The following is a 19,995-nucleotide window of genomic DNA, read 5'->3' as shown; positions in this document are numbered from 1 at the left end:
AAATCAAAGAGAAAATCTGATCGGCTTCTAGCTAGAGCACCTCCTCTTGTAAGACGAGGACAACAGAAAACAAAAGGATAGAGCGGTTTCATTAGGGCGGCCTTCAACTCTTTCCAAACATGACATTTATGCAATAACCTTAATCTGCAAAACGATGTCTGACAGGAATAAAACTGAGAACTGAATGTCATTTTGATGTGAGCTTGTAGTGATTTGTGTTTCACACAGAAAACATGGGATTAATCAGATTACATTTAATAAGCAGGAATGAGACCTGTGAATACATGGCACAGTCGCATTATGTACATTTGTTAAGGAGATGGTGCACAGATATGGTTGTGGGGAGGGGCGGGGTATAGGAATCTTAAAATGACCCTTCAGTGGGCTCGGACTGAGCCTGGTGAGAAACACTGACTTTAAGTTAAAAACTTTTTTTAAATTTATTATAAAGAAACACCAAGAAACAAAAACACTACTGTTTTTCGCACATGAACTTCTATATACACCCTACGGAGAGGAAACTCACACAAACCAGATGGGATCTACCACAGTGCTAGGCTAGAGCCTGTTTTTTTTTAGTTCAGCTGGAATAATACACAATTCTGTAACACAACAATCAGAAACTAACCCAGAGTGAGGCCGTGTTCGTTCCTCTCTTTAGCTTATAACGCTTTTAAAGCTCATTGCACACCCCCGCCACCCCCACACACAGACATTTGTGTCTTTGCAGTGTTTCTATGTATGTGTGCATCGACACACGAGACCAGCAGTCTCTCTGCGGCCCTTCAGTGTCCCGTTAAGTAATCCTGGGTGGAGTCGGACGCAAACGAGTCTGCGTCCTCGTTGTCGGAGTCCTCGCTGCTGTCGTCGGCTGCGGGCTCGCCGGACAGGGCGATGCGGGCGTAATCGTCTGTGTCAATGGACTTGCAGAAGTGAATGGCGTACTTCAGCTTCTCTTCCAGGACCTGTTTACACGAGTACCTGGGCAGCTTGAGGAGGAAGAAACACGTGTAGGACTCTGGCAGGAAGTGGTCGGGGGGGTTGTACTTATCCAGCACCTGAAGACAAACGCGGAACATTAGTTTTATATTTAGAGCTTTATTTTATGTATTTGAATCAGGGCGAGAGATGTTTCTGCTGATTCTTTAGTCGAGAAAAAGTAGTAGTAGAAAAAAAAAAAGTGAAACAATTTCAAGAACAACGTTAAACATAAATGTTCATCTTTGCATGTGCACATGCGTCAGATTAGTTGCAGCCTGGCTACATGTCACGGTTACACGTCAGTTTACTATGACAGTATACAGTACGACATTTATGCAGGTAGTTGGTGACGCAGAGTCAATCATTTCACTCACGAAAAGCGTGAAAAAGAATCAGGGGACAGCTTTTAGGTTTCTCACCTGGACCACAAAGTCTCTTCCTCGGAAATCAGCGATGGTGCGCGGCAGACGTGTGCGGCCCCAGACGAACCTCAGGAATAGAGACCTCTCTGTGTTTGAGAAGGACTCCATCACGTCCCAGAACCACTGAATGAGAGGTGCTGTCGGCTCCACCCCTTTATAAGTGGCCACTGACTTCAGCAGGTGCAGCGGGATGTCCGGGCTTCCGCACACCTGCGAAGAAACAAATGCACTATAAAATCTGCACACAACCTGGGGACAGATGTGGCTTCACAGCCTAGAGCTGCTCTCCCTCACCATTGTTTCCAGCTCGTAGCCAGTGAAAAGTGACAGCAGGGGGACGGGGACCACTCGAGCCATTCCCTCACGCACTGCAGACACTTGCTCATCGAACTCGTGGAGTCTGCAGGAAGACAGAGGGAAACTCAAACAAATGCACAGCTGTTTTCACACATGCACTGCAGACCTCAACGTTTATAGGCCTTAGAATGATGAGACATCAAGCGACCTTTAACCTGCCAGCTACCCAGGGCATCAGTTCAGATTTTGGTGCATTAAAACTCAGTGAGTGGGCGTCATGATTCACTTTATCCAGAAACCTCCATCACCTAAACCACACAGTATTTCCTGCAGTATGAACAAGTCTGAAGCAGACTACTTCCTGCTGTGGACTTAATGTGAGAGAGGAGAGCTGTGGGAGATTTGTTAACCTGATGCTCTAGAAACTGTCCAGAGCTTATTTGTGAAAGTAGATTATTTGTATGCAGTGAGCATGTTCTCTTACCTGTAGTTGATGGCCAGGCGGACGTATTCTGCGCGGTTCTCCAGGGTGATGTGGGAGTACTTGGAGCTGAGCTGGATGTCTTGGCCGCTAGCATTGGGCACGGTAAAGGGCAGGGTCAAGGCCTCGAACTCCTCAGGTGTGGCCTCGTTGTCCCGAATGTACATCAAGCCAGGAATAAAATCCTTATCAACCTGGGGGAAAAAAACAGAGCAAATCACTGCTGGGAATTTGAACTAAACTGAGTAATAAACGTACAATTTAGCTGAACTTTACGCAACATTTATCCGTGTGTGTGTGTGTGTGTGTGTGTGTGTGTGTGTGTGTGTGTGTGTGTGTGTGTGTGTGTCCACATCTCATTAACACAACACAGTTCCCGTGAGCGCTGGAGTGATCCATTTTTTGGAGTCTTGTGCTAAATTCATTTCCCAGCTAACCTTTCCAATATCTCAGGGGCAAAACCACAAAACAAGGGGAGCTTTGTGAGGTAGAAGCCCTTTTTTCCACTCCACTGTTCCCCCAAAGACGGCTCAGGAGCTCATGATCAGAGTTTAAGGGCAGGAGTCGACTCACACCATCTCTGAGACAAAAGCTGAGGTTATGCCTCGCGACATTCTTCACTTCACTTTAAATGGCCCTTGTGTGAGAACAGATGTGGCTTTGACTCAGCAATGATTTTGCTGCCTCGTGTCAGAGTTTAAGAGTCGTTTATTCCTTTTACAATCATTTGTAAATCAGGAACAAAGACACAAAAGCAAAGAGATGCCTGTAGCACGCAGCTGATGCTTAAGTGCATCGGAGCTGGCATGCTGCAACTACAGAAAACCTGACTGCTTTCCATTTTGAGCATTCACCAACATTAAAAAAACAAAAACGGAAACGTATCATTTTAAATGCTCCTGAGTGTCCACGCTCTCTGCTCTGAGTGCATGATCACTTCAAATTCACTGTGGTTTTGCTTTTGATCTCTTTACTTTCTCCTTTTCCCCTTTGTCGCTTCCTTCGATGCAGACTCTTTCCACTTCTTGCTCTAATGCTGGGTCAAATTTACTTGCTCTATTGATAATTACATCTGGAAAAGAATTAGTAACTACAACACCGTCATCATTTTAAGCCTTTTTGTTGAGAAGCATTACATTTTATAGCCTGCATGAGTGAAATGGTTATTGTCCATGTCTGCACTTCCTTTACTTCACTAACCTTTACTTCACGAAACTATGTTTTTTTGTTTGTTTTTTTTTGTTTTTTTGTGTCCCGTTTGGATCTTTAGCCTTCAGAATTGTTGTCTTAAGGCCAAGAAAGAAGCCAAGCGGATTTATTTTACCAAGTGGATCATCATGGCCTTGCCATATTGGTCCATTTGATTGACCTTTATTATAATTATGAATTTATTTTATTTTCAGTTGCTACAAACGGGACAGACATGACTGGGGGATAGGACAGGGAGAAAGAATGAAAGAAAGAGGGAGAGAAAGAAAACCAAAGGGGAGAAACTATGTTTGTTAAGGGAGGGCAGCCAGTTTGCTTCACAGGTGAAGTCAGAACTAAAAACGGCCAATGAGCTTCTCCTGCATTTTTGTTATTTTTAAACTAACCACTGGTTATGTGGAAACCTGCTACATCCCCTTTGCCTTTTTTGCCTCCTCAGACAGCAAAACTCTTTGCCCAGCTGTTCTACTTATTGCAGCATCCATCCTTCCAGCTTCAGACAGATAAAGAGCAAAACAGAAGCACGGTCCTCTTTTGGTTGTGGTCCATGTAAAAGGAAAGACAGTGACAGCAGAGGGAATCAATCCAACTCTTAACCTCTTAGGACCTGGCGTCCACATATGCGGACATCACATTTTGGGTTGTCTAGACCAAAATACTAATGGAATAGTTCGGGTCTTAGGAGGTTAATAGTGTCTTTAAAAAAAACAAAACCCAAAAAAACTACAAAGTGTACTTATTTATTTTATAATAAGTTAAAGCAAAAATGAAAACAAACACGCCTGTGAGGGGGCTGTGCACGTACCTCACTGAGGTCAGCGATGGTCAGATTCATGCCTGCCAGCTGTTTCCAAACAGGCTCTGCCAAATTCAGGCTAAGAGGGCTTCCAGTCCGGATTGCAATCCCTAGGAGCACTCCTGCAGACGCAGCAAGGCAGAGGACATTACCCACAGATCAAACATGAACACTGAGCTGTGCGAGGACGCGTGAACCAATAATAAAAATTATGTGTACTAAATAAAACAAGCCAGGTGCTTTATCAGTGAAAATGCAGATGAAATATTTACACTTTTTATACTAAAAGCATATTTTCAGAGTTGGTTTATCTGGGATTAACACCCCAGTCCTGACTGGGAGATTAACTGGATTATACCTAGGAAGCGGAACATGCTCATGTGAAGAGCGGACTTGGCTGCGGGGTTTAGCAGGAAGCAGTCCCTGTTGGCGCCCGACTCGTCGCGGCCATTTGGGGTGACAATGAGCAGAGGAGTCAGTGCGTTCTGCAGCTCCTCGCACATTTCAGCGATGGACTCGCTGTAGCCTCCACCGCAGTCATCCACAGACTCCCCTGAGAAAATAGGTGCAGCGTATTTAAAACAAGGGTAAGAAAAAGTTTCTGACAGTTCGGAGTTTAAAGGGAGGCGTGGGCATCACAGCGTGGACACGTACCTACAAATTTGACCTTCCACACGCGATGAGGAAGCAGCAGGCTGTCGGGGCTAAAAGAGCTCATTTTGGCACACATCTGACCAAACACAGACTTTGTTCCATCAGGACCTGCCAGACCTCCTTTGCTACGGGAACGCTTCACCTGTGGGGTGAAGAAGAAGGGGAGGAAAGAAAAAAAATAGAGATTAGTTTGATCTGGTTCTGTTGTGGGCTTAACAACTTCCTGCTAGATAGAGAGGAAGTCCTGATGTGCATGACCAGCCCGTTATGACAGCTCCCACTACAGATACAACTCAAGTTAGATGAAGGGGAAAGGGGTGGAGGAGGAGGAAAGACTCCCTACAGACAAGCTGGAGAGCAGATCACACACCATGAAACAATCCCCTTATGAAAGACATCACATGTAACAGTCAGGAGCCAGTCTGGAACGCAGCCTCACAGGGAGAGGGAACTACAGTAAGGGGGGCCGGAGACTTGAAAGTAGACCAAAGTGAGTGATTATGTGAGCTATATGCATGTGTTTCTAAAAGTACCTGTATCCTGTTCAGCTCCACCACAGGTCCGTGCTGTCTGTCCCTCACCATCGTGGCTTGAACTACCTTCCTGAAAGCCGCTTCCTGTTCAAATAATTTAAAGAAATGTTTTAGTGCCTGTCACATCATGGAATTGGTTTCTCAGTACCGTGCTGTCCCACCTTGCCCTGGGAGATGAGAATGCCCCTGAGTGTGTCGAATCCCACCGAGGGGCCATGGCCCGTCTGACCGAGCCGGCCCTCCAGGTCAAACATCGGTATGCACGGGCAGAAAAGCTCTGAGATGTGATGCAGCAGCACCAGCCTGTTCCTCAGGGCCATGATCGGGATCTCCTGCAGGTGGTTGTACTCCATGGGAACCTGAAACACAGCACACGCTCATCTGGTTGGATCTGGCTTTCATTTTTTTTTTTTAAATATATTTTTATCTGCACAACTTTAATGCCATCTACTGGAAGCTGAAACCTAATTTTTTTTACCTCAGTTTCTACCTTAAGTGAGTGTAGTACCTGGGCAGGCAGCTTTCCTGCATTAGTGGGCTTGCTTGTGGACCAGGCCAGAGTGTGAGCAGATCCACAGGCCACCCTGTTGATTTTCTTGCCCTGCAGTGCAGCCACCAGCCGCGGCCTCTGGATGGCGTTCGTAGTCCCATCTCCAAGTTGGCCTTCATCGTTGTCACCCCATGTGTACACTTCTCCTGAGCCAAACAAGCAACAAAACCTTTTGTGAAGCTAAATCTAACTCAACATAACCGATCTTCTAGGTTTAATGATAAAGAGAATTTGTACCAAAAAAAAAGCACGATCGCACAGAAAACATTCTTCCTACCATCCTCTGTGCAGCACACACAGTGAAGGGACCCCGTAGCGATGGCGATGACTTTCTTCCCTTGTAGCCCTTGGACCTGCCTGGGCCTTCGAACGTGGTCATCAGAGCCATGGCCCAGCCGATGGTAGTCACCTTTTCCCCTTTAAAAGGACACATTAACACACCACGATGAGCCACCTCATCACAACCAAATACAACACCTGAACTTGACAGCTCGTCTCTGTACTTACCACGTATACACAGCTCCAGACTTCGTGAGAGCCACAGAAAACTGCGAACCACACTCGACTTTGACCACTCCAAGGCCGGTGAGAGAGTCAATCTGAAAAGCAGAGGGACAGGTTAACTTTCAATTTTTCAGCATTGAAACGTAACTCACGTTTGTGGCTTTTAAAACACCTTGATAAGGTCTTCCTCTGTAGAGCCGACATTACAGGAATAAAACACAGAACTACGTCATCATTTCATTTGCACTCTGCCACTGTTTCTATCCTGTTCTGTCATTATGAGTGAAACAGTGAAGCTGATCATGTTAGGGTGAGGAGCCGAGAAATCCTGTTACATTTACTGAAAAACAAAAAGGCGACAAGGCCTCAGAACCAACCTGTGTCTGTACACACAGAGCTTTAAAAATAAGAACAACGCTACATATGTCTAAACAAGCAAAATACTCATTATACATTAATATAACGCAGCACATTACATTTTGGTTCCCTGTCCTTTTGTGTTTACAGTGTACAAATATTACCAAACAGAACAACAAACCCTTCCGTAAATTCAAAACAATTTCGGTAATGAAAAACTGCAAAGCTAATTCTGGATTCAAAAATTTTTTGTGTACCAATTTTCTCATGATAAGTATGGTCAAAGGTTTTGGGGTTTTTATTATTTGAAATTAATCCATCCATCCATTCGCTTCCGCTTATCCTTTTCAGGGTCGCGGGGGGCGCTGGAGCCTATCCCAGCTGTCATAGGGCGAGAGGCAGGGTACACCCTGGACAGGTCGCCAGTCTGTCGCAGGGCCAACACACAGGGACAGACAACCATTCACACTCACATTCATTCGCACATTCACACCTAGTGACAATTTGGATTTTCCAATTAACCTATCCCCACAAGCTGCATGTCTTTGGACGGTGGGAGGAAGCCGGAGTACCCGGAGGGAACCCACGCAAACACGGGGAGAACATGCAAACTCCACACAGAAAGACCCCGGCCTGGTGTTGGAATTGAACTCAGGACCTTCTTGCTGTGCAGCAACAGTGCTATCCACCGTGCCACCGTGCTGCCCATTTTGAAATTAATATTATTTGAAATTTAAATTATTTTTATTGAAATTCACAATCTTTAAACTGTCACGTTCAGCAATTTAATAATTATGTGGAAAAACAAAAATAAAGATTATTAAAGCAAGTTCATATCTCTGACCCTTTGATATGATCTCAACTTTCCAGGGTGGAGAGTCAGAAACAGAAAGTTGTGCTTCCATTACAGCCTTTTCATGGTCTTCACCCTCAGGACCTTTTCTAACAGTCTTCATCTTTGCATATCCAGGTGGTGCCAGCATAACTGTTGTACACCATGACAGGTGACACCATTCTCTTGCCGTGGCCTTTAAGTCATCTTCAAAAGCCAATCTTACCACACCAAAGAGAAGATATTTGGCAGCATGACACACCCTTCTATGTATTTAGCAAAGCTGCTACTTAACAAAATTGGTAGTACCTAAAAAAGTGCAGTCTGGCCCCATTTTACATGAACCTATTTATCTATTTTTTGGGGGCACAAGAATTTACAATAAATACCTTTAACTAAAAGTTGTGTATACTGACTTTACAAAGAACAGAAAACTGATTAGGTGATTCAGACTCTGGTCTCCCACATGAAATAACTAGAAAACTGAGGTATAACTGATGCCTCTGTTCACCTCCAGTACACACTGCTCTGTAATCCTTCTTACCTTCATGGGGATTTTGCAGCCATCACTGCCTCCCCGGCCCAGTTTGCCATAGTCCCCATCTCCCCAGGACCAGACCATGTCATCATCAGTTAGACATAGTGTCTGGGCATCCCCGCTGCCGCAGGCGACATCAATGACTCTGTGACCCTGCAGTGCATCCACCTGGATAAAGCACACACAGTTACTCTTTACAAGTTAAGCACATTTTATTTTTTATTTTTTTTTGAGTCTTGTGAGAAACTGAGTCGAGTGACCACAGACCAGCTTGGGTTTAAGCTGGTCCTCGCTGTCTCCGTGTCCCAGGCGTCCATAGCGACCCTTGCCCCACGTGAAGAGCTCTCCGCTGGCAGTGATGCAGGCACTGTGAGCTCCTCCGGCTGCAATATCCACCACTTCCACTCCCCTCAGAGACTCGATCACACGGGGACGGTCACAGGGGCTAAAGACAAAAGGACGCACAGTTAGCACATAAATTTACTTTACTGTCCAAATTTTTGAGTGAGGTTTAGTTTTATATATATGTATGAACTATAAACTTAATATGAAAGAGGTTTTCTTATTTTTAGTGCATGTAGTCTTAACCTTCTGTTCCCATGGCCGAGTTTCCCGTCCTCAGCTTCACCCCATGAGTAGACTTCTCCCTCAGAGGACAGTGCCAAGCAGTGCTTTCCTCCAGAGTTCACAGCCACCTTTCTGATGAACACGTGCTGAATCGACTCCAGCAAGGTTGGGGTCGACACAGACTCAGTGCCACCGATACCCAGCCTGCCCCCTGCACCATATCCTGTGGCATAGAGCTGAGCATCGACAGAAAATAAACTGGTGTTAGAACCCAAAGCAAAAATAAAGGTTGACTGACTTTACGTACACAGTCTGTCGTATATTTAATCAAGCCATGCATTTTTACATGACAAGTACATGACTTTAAATTGCGATACTTGGAGTATGAAATATCACACGATTAAAAAGGCTGGTTCTGTCCTGGGTGTCAGACTGGAGAACCTGGAGGTGGTGTCTGAGAAGAGAATGCTAAAAAAAGCTTCTTTGTATCATGGACAACCCCTCCCACCCCATGCACGCCTCCATGATGGACCATCGGAGCATATGCAGCAAAAGACTAATTGCCCCGAAATGCAGAACTGACCGCCACAGGAAATCCTTTGTGCCGGTGGCAATAGGACTGTACAACTCATCCTCGCTAACAAAGTTATTCTGTTTCCATTCAGACCGTGCAATATCACCCAACAGTTTTTCATCGAACGTTTGTTTCATCTCCCCATCATAATGCTACTCTCTTTTATTCATTTGCACAATACTATGCCACTTTTAGAATCACCTTCACTGATAGCTGAGATATTTATTTTTCAGGATATCATTATATTGTTACTTGTTAGAGTTATTTGATATTATATTTTGCACTATCCTACTGTATATTACTGTATACTAGTATTCTATTGTATATCCTATTCCTCTGTCCCTCTTGCTGCATTGAGCATGTGTATGACAAAAGAATTTCCCTCGGGATAAATAAAGTTCTTCTTATCTTAAAATTTTCTGCACAGATTAAGTTATGAGAGCTCAGAAATGCTGGGGGAAAAAAAAAATATTTTTGTACTCTGAGGAAAATATTCATAGTATTAATTTACTTCCTTGAACGGCTTCATTGAATATACTAAAGCTGGGGGAAAAAATGTGCTAAAGTGGGAGGTAGTGATGCATTTTTATGAATGACCCTACAGTAGTCGTGCAGCAATGGTTCAGCTGATATTGTCGATGCATGCTCTGTGAAGGGTTACTGGCACAGAGGTTTTCATGACAGGTAAAAGCAAACACACCTTTCCATCAGCAGTGACAGCAAACAGAGTCTGCTCCCCACCAATAAGCTGGATTGGCCGCAATGTGGCGAGGGCTTCTGTAGATGTAGGTACTTTGACTTTTGCCCCCTCAATGCCCCCTAGCTGCCCTCTGTGGTTGTGCCCCCAGCCGTAAATGGTGCCACTCCCCCCGGCAGAAAGCGTCCAGTCATCTGGGCGCCGGTTCATCCACTGCACAAGCTGCTCGTCGTGCTCGCGCTTGAATAAGTCGTGACTCTCATGCAGGGTGTTCATGCTCTCGTGATCTGCCATGAGCTCGCGAATTTTCTTTGTAACCTTTAAAAGGTGAAGGAAAATGGATTAGAGAGATTTTCAGGGCAAAATGAAAGCTTGCACAGACAACACAGCTGTGCAGACGTACCTCATCCAGGAAAGGTCTGGGTAAAGATGTTCTCTTATCTAGAGCCACAGCCACTCTGGAGGCAGTGCAATATCGGCGGAACCAGGCCCACTTATGTGTCTCCGCACAGCAAGGTAAGGTATCGAGCTCGAGGTCACAGGCAAGAGCAACCAGTACCTGGGCAAAGTGTTAAAGTTATGCTCTGCAAAGGAAAACTATGGTGTTACCGTGTATTTAAGAGAACAACTGCGTGTATACCTTGAAAAATGGACTGTGAAGCAGCTGTTTCCCTCCGCGGACAATCGGGTCTTCGTACTCATACTGCCTCTGCAGAGCCTCAGGCAGCCCCTTGACCAAAGCAGCCAGCGCACTACCTGTGAAGCTCTGAAAAAAGAAAGGCCATCGGTCAGTCGCATGTGCTGAGCAACCACATGTATAACTAACACTCGTCTTTTCTTCAGGAAGAAATGTTTTTTCTGGACTTTTTTTTTTTAGCTACAATATCTTCACAAGAGTCAAATATTTTTTAGCTCTCTTTTACAGGCCAATAATTTACCATAATAAATGGATAACGAATATTCCAATTAAGCCATCGGGCAGATATCTTAATTATGACAGTGTACTCACCATAGAGCGAGCCTCTCCTTCACTGTCGCCCAGCAGCCTGTTTATGTTGATTGACTGACCGAACTCTGTGGTCAGAAGTTTCCGTAGCCTCTGCAGAGCCCACATCCTGTGACCAGCAGCTACAAAAAACAAATTTAGTTCTGTGAAAATTTATTTCGTACTTTATTAAGAAATAACCTGGTGAAGCAAGAGCACAATTCTGTACCTAGAGCACTGAGCTGAGCACAAGCAGCAAGAGAAGCGGCTAGACGGGGCACGATGCTCCTATTGGATGCAAAGTTGAGCCTAAAGTCCAGGAGACATATGACCAGATCCATGGAGGGGCAGGACAAGATACAGCGATCAGACAGCAAGTCTTTGGGACCTGAAGAAGAAGAATGAAGTCTGACTGTCACAGACATACACTTTAAAAAATACCATCATATTATCACCAACTGGTTTCTGGACTCTACATTTTAAAGTCTCAACATTAGCTTTTGGGTACCACAGTGCTGTTGTTTTTGGGCCATATTTGGATGAGGATGGAGGTCCACATCAGCTGACACCAGAAAGCCTGGTTAACAGACCGCGTTCAGATCAGAGACTCTGATTGGCAGAGCTGAGGCCTGACTAGAGCTGGGCGATAGAACGATAACGATATGTATCGCGATATAACTTTTACTCGATAGAGAAATTAAGCTATCGCGATAGACCTCGTCGCTCTTGTCCTCTTAAAAAAAAAGATCAGCCAATCCAAATTCAGTAGCGCAGAGCCGAACCAATCACAGCCGCAGCGTCACGTCGCGTGACTTGTTACGTACAGCACAAGTGCCAAGCCGCACGTGTGTTTGTTTGGGAAGCAGCCAGCGGGTAATGGAGCCAGCGCGTAATGGAGGAAATGAGTGTGCCGACTAGAAAAATCAACCGAGCGTGACCGAAGAGAAAACAGATAATGGTTCCAACGCCGGAGAGATTGTCGAACGGAAGAGCCATAGAAGTTCCGTAGTGTGAAGGTATTTCGGCTATTTCAAGTCTGACAAAAAACAGAGTAGCGTGCACTGTAAATTGTGCCGAAAGCAAGTCTGGAAATACAATAAACTGGTGCATGCGTCACACTGTGCGCCACGTTATTGTTTCGGTGAAATGAATTTCTACAATACTGTTAATTCTACTCTCTGCAGTGTTTAAATGCTTACAAATACACACAGTTACTGTCCGTCCACACATACGACTCGGTTCTGCTTCTATGCCCCAGCTTTGTTTACTTTTTCCCACCGAGGCTTCTAGACTTCTGATTGGCCAACATTTCTGCACGGTTAGGAATCTAGCGCCACCTGCTGCTTTGGCATGTTCATAGCAGCGTTTTCCTTCATTTCTGCCTTTATGTGTGGACGGGATTATTTTTTAAAACGAAAACGGAAAATCTCCGTTTTCAAAAATACCCGTGTACGTGTGGACGTAGCCTCAGTCTCTGACTGGAAGCGCTAATTCGTCATTCGGCTTTTGTCAGACTAAAGTAACTGTTAAAACTGTTTGAAAAGCTCAGCTATACAACAAGGAGAGATTGAGAATTTCCTTTTAGTTCTCAGTTTATTTGATATTGACAAAAGTTAGTCAGTTTTGTCTGTTCTTCTGTAACACAAACTAAGATTTATTTTTAGAATTAATATTTTGTTTCTAAGTGGAATTGACAATTTAGTCTGTTTCGTTTGTTCTATTTTGAAACTTAAACGCTTTAGCGGCTGCCTTTTGTGTAGTTTGCAATATTTGCCTTTATTTATCTGAAAAAGTCTCATGTTCCTTAAGTACATCTACCCTGTTGAACTTATTATGGGAAATAAATATATAAATAAAAACAAGCTGCTGATTATTTCACATTTTACTTGTGAGCAACGGCACATTTAAATCTTACAAATATAGTTATTTGGCTTATATCGTGATAGATATCGTTATCGCCTGAAATGAAAAAAACATATCGTGATATGAAAAAATCTCATATCGCCCAGCTCTAGGCCTGACACACAATTAGTAGCTACCATCCACTTGTTGCTGAAAAATAAAATCAACGCTGAAGTGCCAAAAGCTAAAGTTGTTCAAACGTCCACTTGAAACTGGCACCAGCAATGAGTGAGTCCCTACTGACACCAAATAAAAAACAACATGGGTTTCCATCCTACAAAAAACATGTTTAGCCTATAAAGCTATTATAAGAGCTGTACAAGGTGGAGGCTGCTGCTTGGGCACACACCATGACAGTGTTTGTTCAGCATCAGTGCAATAGTAAACGTTTACAACCCTAATAATAAAGAACTATTATCAGAAAAGTTTGTTATCCATCCTGTCTTACCCGCTGCAGGCATGATGGGGTAGACTGTGAAGCGCCAGCCCCACCCATTAACCGACCCATCACTGGTAAACTTCCATTTGAGTTCATCTCCGGGGATCCTTAATTCACTTGACCAGTCAGACCACTCCCGACCTGAAACGCAAAGCTACATTAATTTTTCATTTCTTGTATTTTGCGAGAGTAAAGTTTAATCTCTTCCCCTCATCACCTGATCTGACAGAGACAATCCTGTTGGCTCCATCCATGATTGTTAGCGGGTCGTGGCGTCTCTCGGTCGAACACTGTCGGTCAAACTCTATCCTCAGACCCTCGGCACCTGAAGAGCAAAACAGAAGTTGCTGTTTATGTCCGAGAGAGTGATTTTACTGAGATTCAATAAGACCCTGATAATGATCTCTGCCTTTCAAAGGTCTTTTTTTTTTTTCCTAACCTGGGATCTTTACGGTGCCGCTGGTCGATGTGTCGTCTGTGTAGGGATGGCTGCTTTCTACGACGACTGGCTGGGAGGACAGACGGCCGCTCTGAGAATCTGTAGCAACATCCTCCAATTCAGTGACGCATAACTCCAGCAGCATGTCAGCAACCTGCAAGGACCCACATACAGAATGTTAACAATTTGCAGAGCGATGCACGCACAGCTTCCAGGGAATATATGACAGTACCTGTGGATATGCTGTGCCCATGCCAGACAGCACTGCAGACAGGACCTCCTTGCCTTTCTCCCCAGAACGACAGGATACTGCAAGCTTCAACACGTCCACCATTACTCGTGTGTCATCCGGCACAAGCAGACTGGTGAACTCATCCAGGTACTGAGGCTCCGGACCAACCACTTTGCTCTGACTCTCAGAGTCCTGAGGAGAAGCAAACAACAGAAAAACCTTTAAGCTAACAACACTTGGCTCAGGGCAAAGTCTCTGCTTGCCACCAGACTGACTTACTTCTTTGGTCTTCGCCATGGTCTCAGCTATGATGCTGGCTGCTCCGGGGTCATCAGTGACAGGGATGAAAGGACGTGAGGAGGCTCCACAGGCTGATGGAGTTACTGCTGATGACGGGGTGATAGCGTCTTCAGATGAGGGAACCTGTTCATACACACCAAATTCACCCAAGTTCACCAAACGCCAACAAACAACAATATTTACTGCACACGGTTAACAAGCTCCCACTAAGAATCTTCATATCTGAGAGTAAATATACATCTAATATACTGTTTAAGGTCACAGACATTCCAACTTTTCCAAGTCCTATACTGCCTCGTTCTTGAGTTACTGTGTTCACAAAGTTGGATGTCCACGCTGCCCCTGTGAGGTGACGGCAGTATCCCATCAGCTTTTAACAGCTCAGGGGTAAAAACCACACAAATCTGTTCTCCATAGAGAAGGGCCCATCTGGGGTTCAAACTCAGGACCCTCTTGCTGTGTGGTTAGGCTGTGAAAAAAGTCAGCTTCACCAAAGTCTCAGTGCTGTGAGGATCAAAAGAAAACTATCCACCCCAAAAAGTCACAGGCCTGTTTGTTATAGGCCTGTTTGTTGCGGGTGACTACTACATATTTCAGACACACCACTCTCTGAGAGGAGAGGAGGGCTCTTTGCACAACAAGGAAGTTTAAAAACATGGATAAGTAATGGTTTCAGGTTGTTTAAATGAAGCTGGATCATGCTCAGAGATAACCATAACAGTTATCTTTAGAAAGAACACCAAGAATGGAAATGTTTGCAGAAACTTAAAGTCATAACTCTCATCAAGGTCCTGTGAGAGCTCCAAGATTGGACCCAAATGCAGTTTGCTGATGACTGCATCCCCACACCTGGTTGTCATGGACAAAAAAATGCACACTGAGTGTTTTTACAATTTAACAGGAAATCAGCAGAAAGTCCAGCTGAGGCAGCGCTTCAAAAACCCAAACAGCACGAGAACAGCCTCACTGACATTTACTAAACCGTGAGGTTTTTAAGAGGCAAGGTGTATTGTGTTCCTGACCTCTCCCTTCTTGTCTTGCCAGGGATTTGGGCTGACTCGCTCTTCAGCTTCTGGTGGAACGGGAGGATCTTCTTCATCGCTCACGCTGGATGAGGATGAAGAGTCTGATGGGGGAATAGGTGAAGAGGAAGGACACTCTGTTGGCAGGATCATGCTGGCCGGCATGAGTGCACCCACCACTGCATCTCTGAGGGAACACACAACACAGTCTGTCAACGTTTAACGCCAATTAATGATGACGACTCCTGCCAGTCAGATACTTAATTTATTCAGAAACATCATCATCTTCTCCTGTTTAGAACGGAGTCAGTCAGTTTGGTCATACATAATTAAACGAACAAGATAGAAGTTACAGCATTCAAGCCCTGAATAGCTGCAGGATATAAGTTTCATATCATGTATTGTTAGTTGAATTTCTTTACCTGTTTTCTTTTACTTCTCACATTTCTATCATTTAAGGAAAGTACATTTTCCATGCAAGTCTTCCTGCACATTAGAAATAGATTTTTCAAACCGTGCACACAGCCTACCTTGCATACATGATTTGAAGGGCTGACAGCACATGAGACAGAGCCTGCTGTTTGGCCAGGTTTCCATCCAGACTGAGGAGAATTTTGGCCAGTGAGGGTCGATTAGACTTCACGCTGCTCTGCCCACTCAGCTTGTTACTCACTGATGATGAGTCACTGTCTGACTGGACACCTACAGAGTACAACACCAAAACAATGAGACGCACTGTCATTGATGGGAGGCAGCGTAAAATAGCTCCAGCTTTACTTCCAGGCCTGTGTTTTCTACCACCTGCAGCTAAGAAAAGTAACTGCTGCTGAAGCCTGATGCAGATGTTGATATGGTCGTGTTTGGGTCCTGCACACAATGAGGGAGACAGACAGACTCTGTGAAAGATGGATGTTGAGAGCTTCCAGATTGAAAAGCAAAGGCCGTACAGAAGAGAAATATATTGTTAATTTATTGCTGTGATGACCCATACTGCCCGGACGTCCTGAAGGTTGTGCTTGTTTTATCTCTGTTGTGTCGTTCTTTGTCGTGCAGCTCTTGATCTGATGGTAACTAGCTAAATGAGCTACACCTGGGCCCACTGAGAGAGACCATAATAGGAAATGAGTTTGCTTTTTAGTTTCAAATTTGAGTCAGCTCTCAGATGGGTAACCCCCATTATTTCAAGTGTTAGACAGTCCTAAATCTCCTACAGCACAAAAAAGGTCCAGAGATGCAGTTCAGGGACTCCATTAGCCGAGGGGCAGCCTAGCAAAAAGCTAGCAGCTAAAACCACAAATGTAACCATTCGCCCGTCAGTCAAAGTGTGATAAAGCAAACTTTAGGCCTTAAGCCAATTTAAACAGGTGAGTTAAATAAAAAAGTCACGATGCTATATAATTGTTAAAAAGCATAAAATTAGATGGACCTTTTAGCATCTTCCCCTGTCTATGGGGGACTGACTGACATTAAGAGCCTACTGTACACAGAGGAACTGCAGGCTTTTTAATACTTCAAAACTGAAGGTGAAAAATTAAGCCGAAAGGTTGACGTCTGACACAGTGTCGTCTTATGGAGGTGGTTTTAGCACTTTTTGTTCAAGAAATGGTCGATGTATGCCCCATCGTCTCAATATCCAACCCCTGCAGTTGCCCTACTATTACCACAACTAGCAATATAGGATGTGCAGAGCTGGGCGCATATTTAGAAAATAAGTGAACTCAAGAGCATCCATCAGATGTTTTTTAATAGCATATATTTACCTTAAATGCTGATTAAAAAAAGACTCTTTAAAGCATCATTGCTGAAAAATTGCTTGGCTGCACTGAATGACTGCACAGCTCCACCTTGTGGAGAAGCTGCATGTAAACAGCAAGGCTTACCCAGGTATGACGCTCCGAGGGAGTCCCTGGCTGTCTGGAAAAGAACTGGCTCATGAACAGAGGGGGTGGTCACATCCACTGTGGTCCAGGCCACACTGTGGGATGAGCCACATGCCACCCGAGTGATTTTCTGTCCCTCCAGACCCTGAACCAGGGTGGGCTTCCTGTTAACTGTGGTAGTACCATTTCCCTGCTGCCCGTGGTCATTATCACCCCACGCATACACCTGACAGAGAAGCATAAAGCCTTTAATTAGATGGAGTTTTTATTACACCTGTTATTCGTGTATGTCACAAACAAAAGGTTACGAGATACCATCAAACATTTCACACCACCTTAGATTTCTGTACATTTGACACATTTCTGAATCGCTTTGTTTCCTGTAAAGTGAAGGCTCAGCGCCAAGCTTTTACTTTCAACAGTCTCTTAAAAAACATTGACCAGCTGCCTCTTATCATTGGAGGTGATATGTTAGTATAATCAAATTTGTACTGAGGAAAACTATTAAACAAGGTGAAGAGAGAAAAAAAAAAATCAGTGTGAGAGCAAAAGGTCAGAGCTAACTGCTCAATAAATCAGGTCTTGCTGCAGGAACACAAACTCACATCTGGAGCAGAGCCACGGCACTAAATGATCAGACTTTGAAGGGTGTGCTCTGGTTTCTAACACCATTTGTTGAGGTCAGTACAAACCTGTCCTGTGTCTGTGACAGCCAGACAGTGCAGCGCTCCGACAGCAACGTGGACAATCTTTTTGCCCCTCAGTCCCTCCACCATCTGGGGCTTCCGCACATGGACGTCGGTGCCGTGGCCCAACCGGAAATAATCGCCTTTGCCCCTGTTTGGAAACAGTTAACGGTCAAAGAAAGCCTGAGGACAGATAATGAATGATAACCTAAACGTGGAACACATTCATCTCACCAGGTCCACACCACTCCAGATTTAGTGAGAGCCAGGGAGAACTGTGCTCCACACTCAATCTGGCAGACGCCCTGCCCGTTGAGCCTTTCGATGTTCTGTGGTACGTTGCAGCCTTCGCTTCCTCCACGACCCAGCTTCCCAAAGTCCCCATCCCCCCAGGAGAACACAAATCCTGAAGAAAAAAACCCCAAAACATTACGGACTAGAAACTGGAACCCAATTGTGTCAAAAAAAATTATTATTTTTTTTTTTACTGGAACCATTTAAAAGTTCAAATTTTGCCTCTCCTGTCAGCTTTAGCACTAGTGATAAAATAACCAAATAAAGACAAGAAAAAGACTTAACAAGACGAGCCTATAAAGTTTGTAAAGCTTCTCTTGGCAAAGCAAATGGGTTTGGCACAACAGAGCACTCTGGGGATGGTTCGCTTGCTAAAGCTGTCGGACAAGACCGTTTTAAAAAAAAGGTTAAAAGTTAAAAACACTTGCATGAGTGTATTTTTTTTTTTAAGAGGAGGCTTGATCAAAGTCTAAATGCTGCTCTTCACTGTTAGTTGGTCGTATTTTGCTGATAGAAGAGAACAGACTTCACTGATCCATTACAAAGCCAGAAAGAGCTGCTGGGATTTCTGCCTGTTGGACAGTTTTTAAATGACAGAGGTGATTGAAGATAATATAGTTACTAGTTATTTTGTAATCCTTTACAGCACTTTGGTTGATGTTGCTTTATACAGCACATTAAATGTGCTGTATAAATAAAAACAACAACGATATTTTAGTTTCAATCCAATTGCATTAGTCGGCGACAATCACAATGTCAACAGTACAACGTGACTATGTTGCCAAATCCAACAGCTGTTAATCTGTAGGGCTACTTTTAAGGGCAATAAGAGAAATACCTTCATCAGTGAGGGCTAGAGTTTGAGCATCCCTGCTCCCACAAGCCACTTGGATAACACGGTGTCCCAGAAGTACTTTCACCTGAACGACAGACAGAAGAGTAAGACAATCAAATCACACGTCATGCAGTTAAGTCTGTATGTAGCAAGCAATCTGTCTGCTGCTTCAAAGCTGTGAATTCTACTGTGTAAAGTGTGTGAATTCATCATAGACTATACTGGATGCAAATTTCATCTTTCTTTGATCAGCTGATGACACAATGGGCAGCCATGTGTGTAAAGTAAACAAAGGCTGAGCTTACCAGTTTGGGCCTCAGCTGAGTGGTGTTGTCCCCGTGTCCGAGTCGGCCATATTCACCCAACCCCCAGCTGTACAGCTCCCCGCTGGATGTGATGGCAGCGCTGTGAGAGCTGCCACAGGCGATGTCACGGATGCGCTTCGTCTTCAGCGCCTCAATAAGCCGGGGCTTGTCACAGTTCCTAAAGGAAAAAATAAAGCAAACAAATAAAAATCAGACTCTTCTTAATAGTCCTTACTTATTTCTATTTCATTAGAAACTGCTGTCCATGAAGCACATATGACGATATAAAAAAATTAACTACACATCTCGCTGACACAGCCTGCATCAACTAAACTGCTTGGAACATTACGTGGTAGAGGAGTTAAAAGGAGTTTACGGTTAGGTCATAAGTTGCGACATAGACTTAACACAGCTTTAGCCCCTGTTGGCCTGCCTTCACTACAGCATATATCTGCACCCAACAGCTTTAGCTAACGTTATAAAGAAATGCCCAAACTGACTGACTCCGTTCTAAACAAGAGAAGATGATGATGTTTCATGACAAAAAGGTGCATTGTAAGTGTAATCATCATATTGTGCTGACTGTCTTTTTTTTCATAATCAGTGCATGCAACAACTATAATTAAGATTTAAAGCTGATAAATCATGAAAAGGTTTATTTAAGAATAAATCACAATGACGATT

General features: G+C 44.2%; 1 protein-coding gene across 4 annotated transcripts in view; it reads right to left on the bottom strand.

Moving 5' to 3' along the window:
• Positions 1 to 426: 426 nt before the first annotated feature.
• Positions 427 to 19,995, bottom strand: part of herc2 (HECT and RLD domain containing E3 ubiquitin protein ligase 2) — a 57,180-nt gene continuing 37,611 nt past the window's right edge. For all 4 annotated transcript variants that reach the window (XM_086284137.1, XM_086284140.1, XM_086284138.1 and 1 more), the window contains exons 60-91: positions 19,312 to 19,489; positions 19,010 to 19,091; positions 18,112 to 18,283; positions 17,884 to 18,028; positions 17,192 to 17,417; positions 15,842 to 16,013; positions 15,312 to 15,498; positions 14,269 to 14,412; positions 13,990 to 14,181; positions 13,758 to 13,911; positions 13,536 to 13,643; positions 13,328 to 13,459; positions 11,207 to 11,365; positions 11,002 to 11,120; positions 10,633 to 10,758; positions 10,396 to 10,551; positions 9,996 to 10,310; positions 8,743 to 8,957; positions 8,422 to 8,599; positions 8,161 to 8,322; positions 6,431 to 6,522; positions 6,201 to 6,340; positions 5,882 to 6,069; positions 5,535 to 5,732; positions 5,374 to 5,457; positions 4,841 to 4,982; positions 4,545 to 4,739; positions 4,196 to 4,308; positions 2,185 to 2,375; positions 1,698 to 1,803; positions 1,401 to 1,613; positions 427 to 1,058 (exon numbers count right to left, since the gene is read on the bottom strand). In XM_086284137.1, the coding sequence (XP_086140263.1) occupies positions 786 to 1,058; positions 1,401 to 1,613; positions 1,698 to 1,803; positions 2,185 to 2,375; positions 4,196 to 4,308; positions 4,545 to 4,739; positions 4,841 to 4,982; positions 5,374 to 5,457; positions 5,535 to 5,732; positions 5,882 to 6,069; positions 6,201 to 6,340; positions 6,431 to 6,522; positions 8,161 to 8,322; positions 8,422 to 8,599; positions 8,743 to 8,957; positions 9,996 to 10,310; positions 10,396 to 10,551; positions 10,633 to 10,758; positions 11,002 to 11,120; positions 11,207 to 11,365; positions 13,328 to 13,459; positions 13,536 to 13,643; positions 13,758 to 13,911; positions 13,990 to 14,181; positions 14,269 to 14,412; positions 15,312 to 15,498; positions 15,842 to 16,013; positions 17,192 to 17,417; positions 17,884 to 18,028; positions 18,112 to 18,283; positions 19,010 to 19,091; positions 19,312 to 19,489 (5,257 nt within the window). In that variant the 3' untranslated portion in view covers positions 427 to 785. The remainder of the gene's footprint in view (positions 1,059 to 1,400; positions 1,614 to 1,697; positions 1,804 to 2,184; positions 2,376 to 4,195; positions 4,309 to 4,544; positions 4,740 to 4,840; positions 4,983 to 5,373; positions 5,458 to 5,534; positions 5,733 to 5,881; positions 6,070 to 6,200; positions 6,341 to 6,430; positions 6,523 to 8,160; positions 8,323 to 8,421; positions 8,600 to 8,742; positions 8,958 to 9,995; positions 10,311 to 10,395; positions 10,552 to 10,632; positions 10,759 to 11,001; positions 11,121 to 11,206; positions 11,366 to 13,327; positions 13,460 to 13,535; positions 13,644 to 13,757; positions 13,912 to 13,989; positions 14,182 to 14,268; positions 14,413 to 15,311; positions 15,499 to 15,841; positions 16,014 to 17,191; positions 17,418 to 17,883; positions 18,029 to 18,111; positions 18,284 to 19,009; positions 19,092 to 19,311; positions 19,490 to 19,995) is intronic.

Source organism: Aulonocara sp. 'chitande type north' Nkhata Bay, linkage group LG23, assembly GCF_057382095.1.
Source record: "Aulonocara sp. 'chitande type north' Nkhata Bay isolate Kocher_YH1m ecotype deep benthic linkage group LG23, A_spYH_male_GT1.1, whole genome shotgun sequence".
Classification (NCBI taxonomy): Eukaryota; Metazoa; Chordata; class Actinopteri; order Cichliformes; family Cichlidae; genus Aulonocara; species Aulonocara sp. 'chitande type north' Nkhata Bay.
This window is presented reverse-complemented; position numbering and strand designations above follow the sequence as displayed.